This window comes from Salvelinus fontinalis, chromosome 2, assembly GCF_029448725.1.
Source record: "Salvelinus fontinalis isolate EN_2023a chromosome 2, ASM2944872v1, whole genome shotgun sequence".
In the NCBI taxonomy this organism is placed as follows: domain Eukaryota; kingdom Metazoa; phylum Chordata; class Actinopteri; order Salmoniformes; family Salmonidae; genus Salvelinus; species Salvelinus fontinalis.
This window is the reverse complement of record NC_074666.1, coordinates 65,218,795-65,234,829: the sequence shown is the minus strand read 5'-3', so window position 1 is coordinate 65,234,829 and position 16,035 is coordinate 65,218,795. Positions and strand designations below refer to the sequence as shown.

General features: G+C 41.5%; 1 protein-coding gene across 1 annotated transcript in view; it reads left to right on the top strand.

Annotated features, from left to right (window-relative positions):
• Positions 1-16,035, top strand: part of spns1 (SPNS lysolipid transporter 1, lysophospholipid) — a 36,809-nt gene that overhangs the window by 17,004 nt on the left and 3,770 nt on the right. The window contains exons 12-21 of the mRNA XM_055941761.1: positions 1,312-1,351; positions 1,571-1,602; positions 1,705-1,762; positions 1,861-1,910; positions 2,039-2,071; positions 4,019-4,061; positions 4,798-4,874; positions 7,026-7,127; positions 10,902-10,991; positions 12,852-12,941. Coding sequence (XP_055797736.1) covers positions 1,312-1,351; positions 1,571-1,602; positions 1,705-1,762; positions 1,861-1,910; positions 2,039-2,071; positions 4,019-4,061; positions 4,798-4,874; positions 7,026-7,127; positions 10,902-10,991; positions 12,852-12,941 — 615 coding nt within the window. The remainder of the gene's footprint in view (positions 1-1,311; positions 1,352-1,570; positions 1,603-1,704; positions 1,763-1,860; positions 1,911-2,038; positions 2,072-4,018; positions 4,062-4,797; positions 4,875-7,025; positions 7,128-10,901; positions 10,992-12,851; positions 12,942-16,035) is intronic.

The window sequence follows — 16,035 nt, the reverse complement described above, 5'->3', positions numbered from 1 at the left end:
CTTCCAGAATTGACTGGAATTGACCCCATCCCTGGTACTCAGCAATGTTGATTAACCTATGAATTCAGAATGGAGACATGTTCACAATGTTATAGATATAAATTACTTTCTGACTGAATCTGAATGTTCTTCAACGTAATCGCACAGGGCCCAGGTTTTCTGAACCCCTCAGGTTCAGCAGCTCTGTACTATACCACCGAACTGGGTCTAAGCTAGCCCTTCAGATCAGCCGTCCCTCGCCCCCCCCCCCCCCCCTCTCTCTACCAAATCTAGACCAGTCTGAATTTGGCAGAAATGCCACCCTCCTCATGGCTCTCACCAGGAGGAGTATCGTGACACAAAATAGACACCATTTGTCACAATGATGGGCCCTTTAGAGTTCAACTCACTACCTATTAAACGGTTTGGAGGGAGCAAGGTTCTGCAAATTAGTAAATGCCAGCCCTATGGTACCACACCGTAGTGTCATTGTAGTCATGTCCTTGAGGTAGTCTTATTTTATGTGTCAGTTTTGCATGGAGTTTTATGTGCCACGGTACTGTAGATATTATGTGACATACAGAAAGGTGTGTGATTTACACATACAGTGTGTTAAGAGTGTGCTGGTAATTTTCTTTAACTTTAAAATGCAGGAAATCCGTTTCCTGGCATTAGGAAGCTGAACTGAACCGCTGATAGTGATAGTGATAGCAAGAAAGGCATGTGTGAAATGGAGAATCAAAAACCACAAGGAAGGAAAATGACATGATGATTTAACAATGACAACCACATTCCTATTCAGAGGTGATATTTTTCAAAAAGGTTTTAACATTCGGGGCCATTATTTTGTCTTGGACAAAGAAAATCACTTTAAATTGAGAATCTCCATTTAACTTGCTTCTTAGTCCAAGACTAGTCTTAAACTGGGTCAGAGAGGACAGCATGATTATGCTTTAATAGTGTCGTGTCAAAAGTGTCATCTGACTGGATGAGTTTGTGTGCTTGTGTTATTCCTGCAGACAGTGATGGAGGTGTCTGTGCAGCTGTATGCGTTGCTGTTGAGTGGAGCGGTCGTCCTGTCACTCATCCTGTTGACTGGCCTGTGTCTCAGCTGCAGAAGACACAACCTGCCTAGTAATACCAAGGCTTCGTTACTGTACCTTTTGAGGGACTCAATAAAGTTGTATTGAATTAAATTGGTCTCTATGTAGTAAATGTTGTCGCTGTAAATGAAAGTGTTCTCAGTCAGCTTAACTGGTAAAATAAGGGTTAAATGTCAATAATTAGAAATAAGGAAGACATTTTACAGAACATCATTTTCTTACTCCGCAGCGTCCATTCAGCAGCGTTACAGTGAGGATTACACTCAGCAGTAAGCACTTTTTCATTAAACAACTATTCAGTGCCTATTTAATAAAAATGAAACCAAATATTCAAAAGTTTGTGTGGCACTTGTAATATATGTCCGGTGCACTGTGTAAGTGTACCAGACGGGATGACCAGAAGTGGGCCTGAATGTTTGCACACATCTCCAATTGATATTCGTGCATGTACAAACATTTACCAACACTCTTATTTCTTCCCCACTCAGCACCCCAGGATTTGGCTTGGCCCACCCACCATGTGAGTATGTGTGTGATGACTAAAGTTCTACCCAAATCTTTTCATGAAACGTCTTCAGAAAAATGGATGATGATGATGATGTTGATGAACCTTCGTCCTCAGATAACCCCTCTGCTGCCACAAGCTGGGGTGCTCCCCCTTCCAGCCTTCTTTCACCCATGTGAGCTACTACACACACACACACACACACACACACACAGACAGACAATGACTCATATTACCTGTCAAGTGAAATGTACCTGCCTTTCTATCCCACAGTTCACCACAGATCGTTCTGAGACCGAACTCTGTCACACCGACTGAAAAGGGTGAGATGTCTCGCTCTTCCTCTACATCAAATGTCTATTTTCTCCACTTGTTTTCCTCCTCCTTCCGCCACTATCTCGATAACGTCACAGTTCAGTTCCTTCTTAATAGTTTGCTTTTTTTCTTGCAGAGAGTAATGACGGCTATGAGAGTCCGAGAGATGGTAATGTGAACGTTAAATACCCTACCATGTTCAATAACACTGATCCCCCTCAAACTTGTGTGTACAGTAACTGCTGAAGAAGTTTAGAAAAATGGCACATTGCTCCTTAGGTGAAAATGTGTGTGTTTTATTGTCACATACACCAAATAGGTGCAGTGAAATGTATTGTTTTACAGGGTCAGCCATATGGAGCCAGGGTTAAGTGTCTTGCTCAAGGGCACATCAACACATTTTTCACCTTGTTGCCTTGGGTGTTTGAACCAGCAACCTTTTGGTTACGGGCCCAATGCTCTAACTGCTAGGCTACTGTACCTGCCTACATGTGCACCTACTCACATTCATTCAGATATTTGGACATTAAACCATTCATACAGTGCCTTCGGAAAGTATTCAGACCCCTTGACTTTTTCCACATTTTGTTAGGTTTTCAGTCTTATTCTAAAATTGATTAAATAGTTTTTTCCCTCATCAATCTATATACAATACCCCATAATGACAAAGCATTTAAATAAGTATTCAGATCCTTTACTCAGTACTTTGTTGAAGCACCTTTTGCAGCGATTACAGCCTCGAGGCTTCTTGGGTATGACATTACAAGCTTGGCACACCTGTATTTTGGGAGTTTCTCCCATTCTTCTCTGCAGATCTTCTAAAGCTGTATCATGTTGGATGGGGAGTGTTACTGCACAGCTATTGTCAGGTCTCTCCAGAGATGTTAGATTGGGTTGAAATCTGGGTTCTGGCTGGGCCACTCAAGGACATTGAGACTTGTCCCGAAGCCACTCCTGTGTTGTCTTGGCTGTGTGCTTAGGGTTGTTGTCCTGTTTGAAGGTGAACCTTCGCCCCAGTCTGAGGTCCTGAGAACTCTGGAGCAGGTTTTCATCAAGGATCTCTGTACTTTGCTCCATTCATCTTTGCCTGGATCCTGCTAGTCTCGCAGTCCCTGCCGCTGAAAAACATCCCCACAGAATGATGCTGCCACCACCATGCTTCACCGTAGGGAATGGTGCCAGGTTTTCTCCAGATGTGACGTTTGACATTCAGGCCAAAGAGTTCAATCTTGGTTTCATCAGACCAGAGAATTTTGTTTCTCATGGTCAGAGTCCTTTACGTGCCTTTTGGCAAACTTCAAGCGGCCTGTCGTGTGCCTTTTACTGAGGAGTGGCCTGATTGGTGGAGTGCTGCAGAGGTGGTTGTCCTTCTGGAAGGTTCTCCCATCTCCACAGAGGAACTCTAGAGCTCTGTCATTGACCATCGGGTTCTTGGTCACTTCCCTGATGGTCACTTTTCCCCAATTGCTCAGTTTGGCCGGGCGGCCAGCTCTATCTAGGAAGAGTTTAGGTGGTTCCAAACTTCTTCCATTTAAGAATGATGGAAGCCACTGTGTTCTTGGGGACCTTCAATGCTACAGAAATGTTTTGGTACCCTTCCCTAGATCTGTGCCTCGACACAATCCTGTCTTGGAGCTCTATGGACAATTCCTTTGACCTCATGGCTTGGTTTTTGCTCTGACATGCACTGTGAACTGTGGGACCTTATATAGACACGTGTGAGCCTTTCCAAATCATGTCCAATCAATTGAATTTATCACAGGTGGACTCCAAGATGTAGAAACATCTCAAGGATGAGCAATGGAAACAGGATGCACCTGAGCTCAATTTTGAGTCTCATAGCAAAGGGACTGAATACTTATGTAAATAAGGTATTTCGGTTTTATTTTTAATACGTTTGCAAAAATGTCTATAAACCTGTTTTTTCGCTTTGTCTTTATGGGGTACTGTGTGTAGATTGCTGAGCTTATTTTTCTATTTAATCCATTTTAGAATAAGGCTGTAATGTAACAAAATGTGGAAAAAGTCAAGGGGTCTGAATACTTTCCAAAGGCACTTTATTTTCTGACATGATTGATTGACAGCCGTGTGTGTGTCTCCTATCTCTGTTCTATAGAGTATGTCAACGAGGACAGCTATGAACAAGGATCAGGCTACCTGTGAGTTTTGATTTAAGCAAAATACACTGAGTATACCAAACATTAGGAAGACCTTCCATATATTGAGTTGTACCCCCCCCCCCCCCCCCTTTTCCTTCAGAAAAGCCTCAATTCGTTGGGGCATGGACTCTACAAGGTGTTGAAAGTGTTCCACAAGGATACTGGCCCATGTTGACTCCAATGCTTCCCACAGATTGTGTCAAGTTGTCTGGATGTTCTTTGGGTGGGTGATCATTCTTGAATCACACACAACTGTTGAGCGTGAAAAACCCAGCAGCATTGCAGTTCTTGACAGAAACAGGTGTGCCTGGCACCTACTACCATACCCCATTCGAAATGGCACTTAAATATTTTGTCTTGCCCATTCACCCTCTGAATGGCACTCATACACAATCCATGTCTCAGTTGGCTCAAGGCTTAAAAATCCTTCTTTAACCTGTCTCTCCCCTTCATCCACACTGATTTGAATTGGATTTAACAAGTGACATCAATAAGGAATCATGGAATTCTCCTGGATTCACCTGGTCAGTCTGTGTCATGGAAAGAGCAGGTGCTCTTAATGTTTTTTATACTCAGTGTATACTGTATGTCAGTGCCTCACTATGAATGTTACACTTTGCATTTCCAGGACTTCCTGGAAAAAAGTGGCAATTGTTACTGTGTAGACTGTCTTCTGTGGCTATAGAGTACTGGGGTCTCTTGGGTTTTGTGTAACCTCTCTCTCGCTCCTTTATAGAATGGTGTTACCATCAGTTCTTCCTGGGACTGGGTCTCTGTGTCATTCCAACCAATGTCTAAGCTCCCAAAGCACAGGTAGGTAACGTAGGAAGGAGAGATGACTCATTACTATAGCCCTTTTCGGACGTGATCCATTTTAATGGGGGAGCTCAGGTAATGTAATTATGTGCAGGAGCCCAAATCACCACATCCGTAATTTGGTAAAACTAATCCCGTCCAAATGGTCCACTGGAAAAACGGACATTCTGTGGGAATAATTACAAATCCGACGTTCTATTGTAACACTAGTCCCGTGCGAATAGGACTTTTGTGAGGTATTGGTGGTTGAATTATATATATACATTTTTTTTTTGTGATATCCACATGGCATTACGCCCTATTCGGAGGGATACGTTTTAATTGGGGAGCTCAGGTAGTGTGATTATGTGCAGGAGCACAAATCACCACATGCGTAATTTTAGTCCCATCCGAATCTGCCATGTCAGTCATTTTTAATTGGCAGGAAGTTTATTGTCCCAGCCCGAAAAACGTCCTGTTTATCGGCAAACTCACAGGTCATCTCTGTGTTTTGAGGGATATTACAGAGTTTAACAGGTGCTGCACCTAGTTTGGGTAAGAACATGGGAACAAGTGCATGCTTAAAACAAAGTGCTATGCACGTAGCCCACGGGTGAAGGATCTGTTTTGTCACATATCAACTTTCCTAGTGCCGTACTTCTCATTTTAAAAGATGGAGTGGACAATATTGTCAATGGATTAATAATTTGCCAACTATGTCAGGTAATTAAATGTCTGCATAGGTTACAGTTCATGGTTCTTATTGAAATGCATTAATATTTTGACTTTCTCCGAACTGAAGGCCATTAGGTCCATATTAGGCTATCCCTAGACGTGAAATATCTTCATGCCTAGAAGAGCCTCCAGGCTTCGGTCATAACGGTCCATTTTGAATGAGGGGGGGAAAAAATAATTACAGAGGCAGTTTGGTAACGTCTGAATCGTCCACTGGAAAAAAAATGGACATGCTGGGGTAATGGTTACTTAACCAGTGGTGTAAAATTACTTTAAAGTACCACTTAAGTCGTTTTTTGGGGTATCTGTACTTTACTATTTTATATTTTTGACGACTTTTACTTCATTCCTAAATAAAATGATGTACTTTATACTCCATACAATTTCCCTGACACCCAAAAGTACTCGTTACATTTTGAATGCTTAAAATGACAGGAAAATTGTCCAATTCACACACTTATCAAGAGAACATCCCAACTGCCTCTGATCTGGCGGACTCACTAAACACACGTGCTTCGTTGGTAAATTATGTTGGAGTGTGGCCCATGCTATGCAAAAATCAAATGGTGCCGCCTGGTTTGCTTAAAGAATTTGGAAGAATTTATACTTTTACTTTTGTACTTAAGTATATTTTAGCAATTACATTTACTTTTGATACTTAAGTATAGTTAAAACAAATACTTTTACTCAAGTAGTATTTTACTGGGTGACTTTTACTTGAGCAATTTTCTATTTACTTTTACTGAAGTATGACAATGTATACTTTGTCCACATAAATGACATCCTATAGTAATACTAGTCCCGTGCGAATAGGGCTTTAAAGACACTTAAACACATGGATATTACACAATACATACACAATAAAACATTTCAGTTGAAATCACAAGTCCAATTCATGACAATATGTAGATTTAGGAGACTGAGTTTTTGTTGATTTTAAGGCTGTATTCAAACCTTATCGCAGAAGTTCAGCTTTACAGCGTGATTGAAATGTAAAGGCTATGTTCCCGCTTTGGCGAAAACTGCATTCAAGGTGAACGCTTCAAATGACCTTAACATTTCCAGTGCCCAATCTGGACCGCTTCAGCGATGCAGCTTGAATAGAGCACTCATTTGCATGTATATGTTGCCAGCAGTAGCACATTTATTTCCTCATTCAAGTTTTTGTGAAGCACATGTGCAGAACATTAGAAATCAGGAAAAGGCATCTTGATGGGCCATGAAATATTATTAATAAAATGCTGTCTGTCTGGAGTATTCACATCGCGTTCATATGATATGTCAATGTGGAATCAGCGGATGACAAAGAGCAGGTGAGTGATGCAATAGAAATCCGTTGTGTAGGTTTACCGGTATAAACATCACAATGGTTTTAGACTAGAGTGTACATATACAGTATATACCTCAATCCTGTGTGTGTTTGTGTGTTCACAGAAAACAGTGGCGCGGTTGGCAATATTAAAATCAATATGAATGTCGACGTGGAAAAGAGTGATGACAGTGATGACGGCAGCAACGACTATGTCAATACTAAAGGTATGGCCCACATTGGCACATTGAATAGAATACAACTTTTCAGGGATGTTCCTGATTTTAAATCAGGAATCCCTGCTTTTTTGACAGTTGTAATAACCCATGGAACTCTTTATGCCTTGAAAGGAGTGAGCTCTTTAAAACTGATTACTAACCCGGATTGTCATCCCTGTGTTTTTGAGCGATATTAGAGTTTAACAGGTGCTGCATCCAGTTTGGGTATGAACATGGGAACAAATTGACGCTTAAAACAAAGTGCTATGCATGTAGCCTCAAGATAAATGATCTGTTTTGTCACATATCAACTTTCTTTGTGCCATACTTCTCTTTTAAAAGATGAAGTGGACGATATTGTGCCAATGAATTGATAAATTGACAACTTCGTCAGGTAATTAAATGTCTGCATAGGTTACAGTTCATTGTTCTTATAGACCCTTTTCCGGTACACGACACATTGACGTCACGCAAAGATGCTCGCGACTCTTGGTGACAGTAAGAAAGTCATCGCCATCTCTGCGCCCATTCAACACAGCCTAGCTTTAAGTTTATTACTTTTAAACAAATAAACTGTTTGGGGTTCTCATACTCTTACAATTATGTTTTGATTCTTGCTTGAACAGTCACTAAGATTATGTTTGGTTGTGATCTTGGCTAGAATGCTAATGCTCTTTGATGTAGGCTGTAGCAAAAGCTAGCCAAAGAGCCATTTTACTGGCTGAAGTGTTTAAAAAAAAAAAGTATAATGCAGTTGATTTGCGATGATTACACAAACATTATATTAAGCGGGACATTCAAAGGAGCCTTAAAATCCAATTATAATCCAAAAGTAGTGTGAAATGCACTCGTAAGCAACATGTAAATAGAGGCATTTTTTTGTTGTTGCTGGCGTTCTATAATAACTCCCCTTTAGTTCTGCTACCAAATTGCGTACACCGCCCTCGTGCGGCAATGTTTGTAAACACATAAAGGGGTCTATAGATATGCATTATTGTTTAAACTGAAGGCCGTTAGGTCAATATTAGGCTATCCCTAGACATTTGAAATATTTTCATGCCTAGAAGAGCCTCCAGGCTTCCGTCATAACGGTCCATTTTGAATGAGGGAAAAAACTATTACAGGGGCAGTTTGGTAAAACTAATCCCATCCCAATCGTCCTCTGGAAAAACTGACATGCTGGGGTAATAATTACAGAACTGACATTCTATAGTAATACTAGTCCCGTGCGAATAGAGCTTTAAAGACACTTAAACCCATGGATATTACACAACAAAACATTTCAGTTGAGATCACAAGTCCAATGCATGACAAATATGTATGTTTAGGACACTGAGTTTTGTTAATTTTAAGGGCTGTATCCATCCTTATCGCAGAAGTGCAGTTTTGCAGCGTAATTCCGCAGCCTTTACATTTCAATCTGGAACGCTTCAGCGATGCAGCTTGAATAGAGCACTCATTTGCATGTATATGTTGCCACCAGCAGCAGATTTATTTCCTCATTCGTGTTTTTGTGAAACATGTGCAGAACATTATAGAGGTTTAGAAATTTAGGAAAAGGCGTATTGATGGGCAATTAAATATTATTGATAAAATGCTGTCTGGAGTATTCACATATGATATGTCAATGTGGTGCAATAAAAATCTGTCCTGTAGGCTTATCAGTATAAACATCACATGGGTTGTGGACTGGAGTGTACATGTACAGTGCATTCGGAAAGTATTCAGACACCAGCACTTTTTTACACATTTTGTTACGTTACAGCCTTACTCTAAAATTGATGAGGATTTTTTGTTTTTAATCCATCTACACACAATACCCATAATGACAAAGCGAACCCAGGTTTTTAGAAATTTTTGCAAAATTATTACAAATAAAAAAACACACCTTATTTACATAAGTATTTATACCCTTTGCTATGAGACTCGAAATTAAGCTCAGGTGCATCATGTTTGCATTGATCATCCTTGAGACGTTTCTACAACTTCATTGGAGTCCACCTGTGGTAAATTCCATTGATTGGACATTATTTGGAAAGGCACACACCTGTCTATATAAGGTCCCACAGTTGACAGTGCGTGTCAGAGTAAAAACCAAGCCATGAGGTCGAAGTAATTGTACGTAGAGCTCCAAGACAGGATTGTGTCGAGGCACAGATCTGGGGAAGGGTACCAAAGAAATTCTGTAGCATTGAAGGTCCCCAACAACACAGTGGCTTCCATCATTCTTAAATGGAAGAAATTTAGAACCCCCAAGACTCTTCCTAGAGCTGGCCGTCCAGCCAAACTTAGCAATCGGGAAAAAATGGTCTTGGTCAAGGAGGTGACCAAGAACCTGATGGTCACTCTGACAGAGCTCTAGAGTTCCTCTGTGGAGATGGGAGAACCTTCCAGAGGGACAAGTCCACCTATCTGTGCTGCTGCTCCAGTTTCAACTGTTCTGACTGCGGCTATGGAACCCTGACCTGTTCACCGGACGTGCTACCTGTCCCAGACCTGCTGTTTTCAACTCTCTAGAGACAGCAGGAGTGGTAGAGATACTCTTAATGATGAGCTATGAAAAGCCAACTGACATTTACTCCTGAGGTGCTGACTTGTTGCACCCTCGACAACTACTGTGATTATTATTATTTGACCATGCTGGTCATTTATGAACATTTGAACATCTTGGCCATGTTCTGTTATAATCTCCACCCGGCACAGCCAGAAGAGGACTGGCCACCCCTCATAGCCTGGTTCCTCTCTAGGTTTCTTCCTAGGTTTTGGCCTTTCTAGGGAGTTTTTCCTAGCCACCGTGCTTCTACATCTGCATTGCTTGCTGTTTGGGGTTTTAGGCTGGGTTTCTGTACAGCACTTTCAGATATCAGCTGATGTAAGAAGGGCTATATAAATCGATTTGATTTGATAACCATCTCTGCAGCACTCCACCAATCAGGCCTTTATGGTGGAGTGGCCAGACGGAAGCCTCTCCTCAGTAAAAGGCACTTGACAGGTCGCTTGGAGTTTGCCAAAAGCACGTAAAGGACTCTCAGACCATGAGAAACAAGTTTCTCTGGTCTGATGAAACCAAGATGAAACTCTTTAGCCTGAATGCCAAGGGTCACGTCTGGAGGAAACCAGGCAGCGCTCATCACTTGGGCAATACCATCCCTACGGTGAAGCATGGTGGTGGCAGCATCATGCTGTGGGGATGTTTTTCAGTGGCAGGGACTGGGAGACTAGTCAGGGTTGAGGCAAAGATGAATGGAGCAAAGTACAGAGAGATCCTTGATGAAAACCTGCCCCAGAGCACTGAGGACCTCAGACTGGGGCGACGGTTCACCTTCCAACAGGACAACGACCCAAAGCACACAGCCAAGACAACGCAGGAGTGGCTTCGGGACAAGTCTCAATGTCCTTGAGTGGCCCAGCCAGTCTGGACTTGAACCCGATCCAACATCTCTGGAGAGAGACCTGAAAATAGCTGTACAGCGACGCTCCCCATCCAACCTGACAGAGCTTGAGAGGAGTAATCGGTGCCAAAGGTGCTTCAGCAAAGTACTGGGTCTGAATACTTACGTCAATGTGATATAAATTTTTTAATACATTTGGAAAATTTTCTAATAACCAGTTTCTGCTCTGTCATTATGGGATATTGTGTGTAGATTGATGGGGGGGGGGGGGGGGGGGACTATTTAATCCATGTTAGAATAAGGCTGTAACGTAACAAAATGTGGAAAAAGTGAAGGTCTGAATACAATTTCGAATGCACTCTATACCTCAATCCTGTTTGTGTTCTCACAGAAAACAGTGACGAGGAGGGCAATATGAATGTCGACGTGGGAAAGAGTGACGACAGTGATGAAGGCAGCAACGACTATGTCAATACTAAAGGTATGGCCCACATTGGCACATTGAATAGAATACAACTTTTTAGGGATGTTCCTGATTTAATCAAGAATCCCTGCCTTTTTGACAGTTATAATAACCCATGGAACTCTTTATGCCTTGGAAGGAGTGAGCTCTTTATAAACGGATTACTTTATTACTAACCTGGATCGTCATCCCTGTGTTTTGAGGGATATTAAAGTTTTAACAGATGCTGCACCTAGTTTAGGTAAAAACATGGAAACAAGTTCATGCTTAAAACAAAGTGCTATGCACGTAGCCCACGGGTGAAGGACCTGTTTTGTCACATATCAACCTTCCAAGTGCCATACTTCTCTTTTTAAAAGATAAGGTGGACAATATTGTGCCGATTTAAATTGGCAAATATGTCCGGTAATTAAATGACTGCATAGGTTACAGTTCATGGTTCTTATTGATATGCAGGATTATTTTCATAACGGTCAATTTTGAATGAGGGAAAAAACAATTACAATGGCAGTTTGATAAAACTAATCCCGTCCAAATTGTCCACTGGAAACACTGAAATTCTGGGGTAATAATTACATAACCAACGTTCTCTAGTAATACTAGTCCCTTGCGAATGGGGCTTTTGTGACATATTGTGGTTGAATGCTTTTGAATTTTTTTATTGATATCCAAATAACACTTAAACACATGGAGATTGCAATAAAAAAAAAATTTTTTTTAAAATTCAGTTGAAGTCATGAGTGAAATGGATGACAATACAGTGCCTTCGGAAAGTATTTAGACCCCTTGACTTTTTCCACATTTTGTTACGTTACAGCATTCTAAAATTGATTAAATTGTGTTTTTTCCTCATCAATCTACACACAATACTCCATAATGACAAAGCAAAAACAGGTTTTAGAATTTTTTTGCTAAATTATTTTCAAAATCTAATACTTTTGTAAAAAGACCCTTTACTCAGTACTTTGTTGAAGCGCCTTTGGCAGCGATTACAGCCTTGAGTCTTCTTGGGTATGACACTACAAGCTCGGCACACCTGTATTTGGGGAGTTTTTCCCATGCTTCTCTGCAGATCCTCTCAAGCTCTGTCAGATTGGATGGGGAGCGTCGCTGCACAGCTATTTTCAGGTCTCCAGAGATATTAGATCTAGTTGAAGTTCGGGCTCTGGTTCTCCAATCTCCACAGAGGAACTCTGGAGCTCTATCATTGACCATCGGGTTCTTGGTCACCTCCCTGACCAAGACCCTTCTCCCCAATTGCTCCGTTTGGCCAGGCAGCCAGCTCTAGGAAGAGTCTTGGTGGTTCTAAACTTCTTCCATTTAAGAATGGTGGAGGTCACTGTGTTCTTGGGGACCTTCAATGCTGCAGAATATTTTTGGTACCCATACCTAGATCTGTGCCTCGACACAATCCTGTCTCGGAGACCTATGGACAATTCCTTCAACCTCATAGCTTAGTTTTTGCTCTGACATGCACTGTCAACTTTGGGACCTTTTATATAGACAGGTGTGTGCCTTTCCAAATCATATCCAATATATTGAATGTACCACCAGTGAACTCCAATCAAGTTGTAGAAACATCTCAAGGATGGTCAATGGAAACAGGATGCTCCTGAGCTCAATTTCAAGTCTCACAAAGGGTCTGTACTTATGTAAATAAGGTATTTCTGTTTATTGTTTATAAATTTGCAAACATTTCTACAAACCTGTTTTCGCTTTGTCATTATGGGGTATTGTGTTTATATTGAGGAATATATTATTTATTTTATCCATTTTAGAATAAGGCTGTACGGTAACAAAATGTGGAACAAGGGAAGGGGCCTGAATACTTTCCGAATGCACTGTGTATATACCTCAATCCTGTGTTTGTGTTCACAGAAAACAGTGGAGCAGAGGGCAGCATGAATATCGATGTGGAAAAGAGTGATGACAGTGATGAAGAAGGCAACGACTATGTCAATACTAAAGGTATGGCCCACATTGGTACATTGAATAGAATATAACTTTTCAGGGATGTGATCTTTCCTGATTAATCAGGAATCCCTGCTTTTTTTTGACAACCCATGGAACTCTTTATGCCTTGGGAGAGGAGTAAGCTAGTAGCCCTTTATGAGTTGATTACTTTATTACTAACCCGGAGCATGATGTAACAGGCAGGTAGTCACAGCTCCTCTCAATGTGTGTATTGTGGCGCATTCCAATACTCTAATAATGATACCAATAGGTAGTCAAGTGCTACAGTGTTAATACCACATTACCACATTCCTTCCCGCTTAAGATTTCAATACAAATATAGATTTCAATACAAATAAACAAAATCTGAAATGGTTATATTAACTGAAACAATGATTTTAAACTTGTTATGTACTCTACTGATCTAAACAAGTCAGTCATTTTAAACAATAAACATGACATTTCACAAGTTCACTTTTATTTTCACATGCTTGGGTAACTAAGTATTTAACTCATGAGTCTCTTTTACTGTGAGTCTTTTAAAAACAATTTATCACAGTTTTCTTTTTCTTGTTCAGAGTTCAGTCTTTTAAGCAGCTTGGAAGCTTTGCGTGCCTCTGTGGATGATGTATACTAGGGGTAGTGTTCAGTATTTGACTCTGAAACTAGATTCTCCTCTTGGTGAACTGTTTCCTCTGTTACGGTCTCTGTCTGTGGAATGTGCACCACAGAAGTACTTGGATAACTAGAGAACAGCCTGTCCTCTGCCATCACAACTGGTCACTCACTTGTTGTTCCATCCCGTCTGGCAAGAATCTGATCGACATGTCTGCGAACCACCTTACCTTTCTCGGAAACAGGACAAGTCACTGAGTCTATGAATCCAATTTCCCACAACTGAAATTTCTGATAAAGACAAGTTCTCCCTCCAAAATTTCAGCCCTTGGTATGTTTGTCATGGTTCTTTTTCTGTCGTAGGCCATCTATAGTAGTGGTGGATGAAGCAGAACTAACCGGATACACATCCATCCGTTTTGAATATGCATCAATGATTATCAGGAACATTTTCCCCATGAATGGCCATGTGTAATTTATGTGCAATCTTCTCCAATGTTTCTCTGGAAACTCCCATGGGTGGAGTGGAGCTGCTGCTGGTGCCTTTCTGTGTTCCTGACACGTGTTACATGTCTTGACTAGATTGTCGATCTCCTGATCTAGTTTTGGCCACCGTAAATAACTGAGCCAAGGCTTTATACGCGAGACCCCCTGCTCTAGGATAGCCTGGAGTGCTGGCTGTGGAATAATCACAAGTGCTCCCCACAAAATGCAACCATCCTGTACACTCAACACTGTTTTCCTGACACTGAATGGTGTGACTTCAGTCCTTCTGTTTGTTGTGACCATCCCCTTACTACATAGTCTTTAATTCTCGACAGTACTGTGTCTTTACTTGTCCAGGATCTCCCTGGCTCTGCAGTCACGAGTGCCGTGTCCACGCACATCAGTACTCTGTCCTCTTGAGCTGTTATGGTGGGTGTGTATCGCAGCGGAAGACTGCTCAAGGCATCTGCATTCCCATGGTACTTTCCTGATAAAGCTCAAAAGCAATCACTTTTGCATGTGAAAACACAGAATCCTACTCATTACTTCAAATGCTCCTACGTCAATTTGTTTTGAGACAACTACGCTTTGGGACTTGAACGGGGCACCTGGCTCATGCCGGGAGGCAGCCCGGTTCCAAAACGAATGCAATCAACTTTCACCTGGTGCAAAACACACCTACACGGGCGCCCGGGAGAGATTAATCGAACCCCCCCCACCGTAGCTAAATCGAACCCTTTTCCTAACCTTAACCTCAGTCTCCTAACTTGCCACATTAATTATCCTAACCTGCTATGTAAACAAATCTGTGTCCAGAAACCATCAGTTATATAACACCGGAACTGACCAATGGCAGTTATCAATTGGCATTTCCTGATATCAGGGAACACCCACATCAAGAAACACCCCGAGTTGTGGTCTGCAATTACACCATATTCTTTCCAATGCCTCTTTCCCATATGAAGCAGTAATGCCCCTCTTCCACCCCTGTGCGGCGTCACATAGTCCTAAGTGTTATGTTCCAATGACACCGTATTCCCTATATAGTGCACTACTTTTGATGAGCCCTATGGACCCTGGTCAAAAGTAGTTCACCATAAAGGAATTAGGATGCCGTTTGGGACACAACCTTATTCTCTACTCATATTTGATTGACTTCATCACTACTTATATTTGTGAGAGGTGTTGACATGTTGAATACACCGAGCTGTCGGTTTGAACTACTGGCACACAGCTCGGACACCCATGTATACTCTACAAGACATGCCACCAGAGGTCTCTTCACAGTCCCCAAGTCCAGAACAGACTATGGGAGGCGTACAGTACTGCAGAGTCATGACTACATGGAACTCTATTCCACATCAAATAACTCATGCAAGCAGTAAAATTTTGATAAATTACACCTTATGGAACAGCAGGGACTGTGAAGCAACACAAACATAGGCACAGAGACACATGCATACAAACACACAATAACATACACACTGTGCACACGTACACATGGATTTTGTGGTATAGATATGTGGTAATAGAGTAGGGGCCTGAGGGCACACAATATGTTGTAATGTTTAAAAAAAGGTAGAACTGCCTTAATGTTGCTGTTCCCCAGGAAGAGTAGCTAATGGGGATTTATAATAAATACAATTCACCAATACACTTCTTGGTAGTTCAAAAAATATTGTTATCAGGTTGTAAATCACAGCTGGCCTGATACATTGTTTGCTGCCTCCACCCATTTGGGATGCACTGTTTCATCTTCAATTACTAAATATTTGGAATGAAAACGGACGACTGTAACTAAGGCTCGGAATGTTAATACAATCAAACTAGCAAGGGCAATGATCACATGTCAGTCATAACGTGGCTAATCGGCTAGCACACAAGGCCCGCGGGTCGAAAAGGTCTCACAGGCAAGTTTAAATGAATCAACAATTGAGTCATTTACTTGATGAAACTACAGCGTGATGTGCTCGCATGAGTGAATTCAACTTAAATTGCGCTGCTTTCG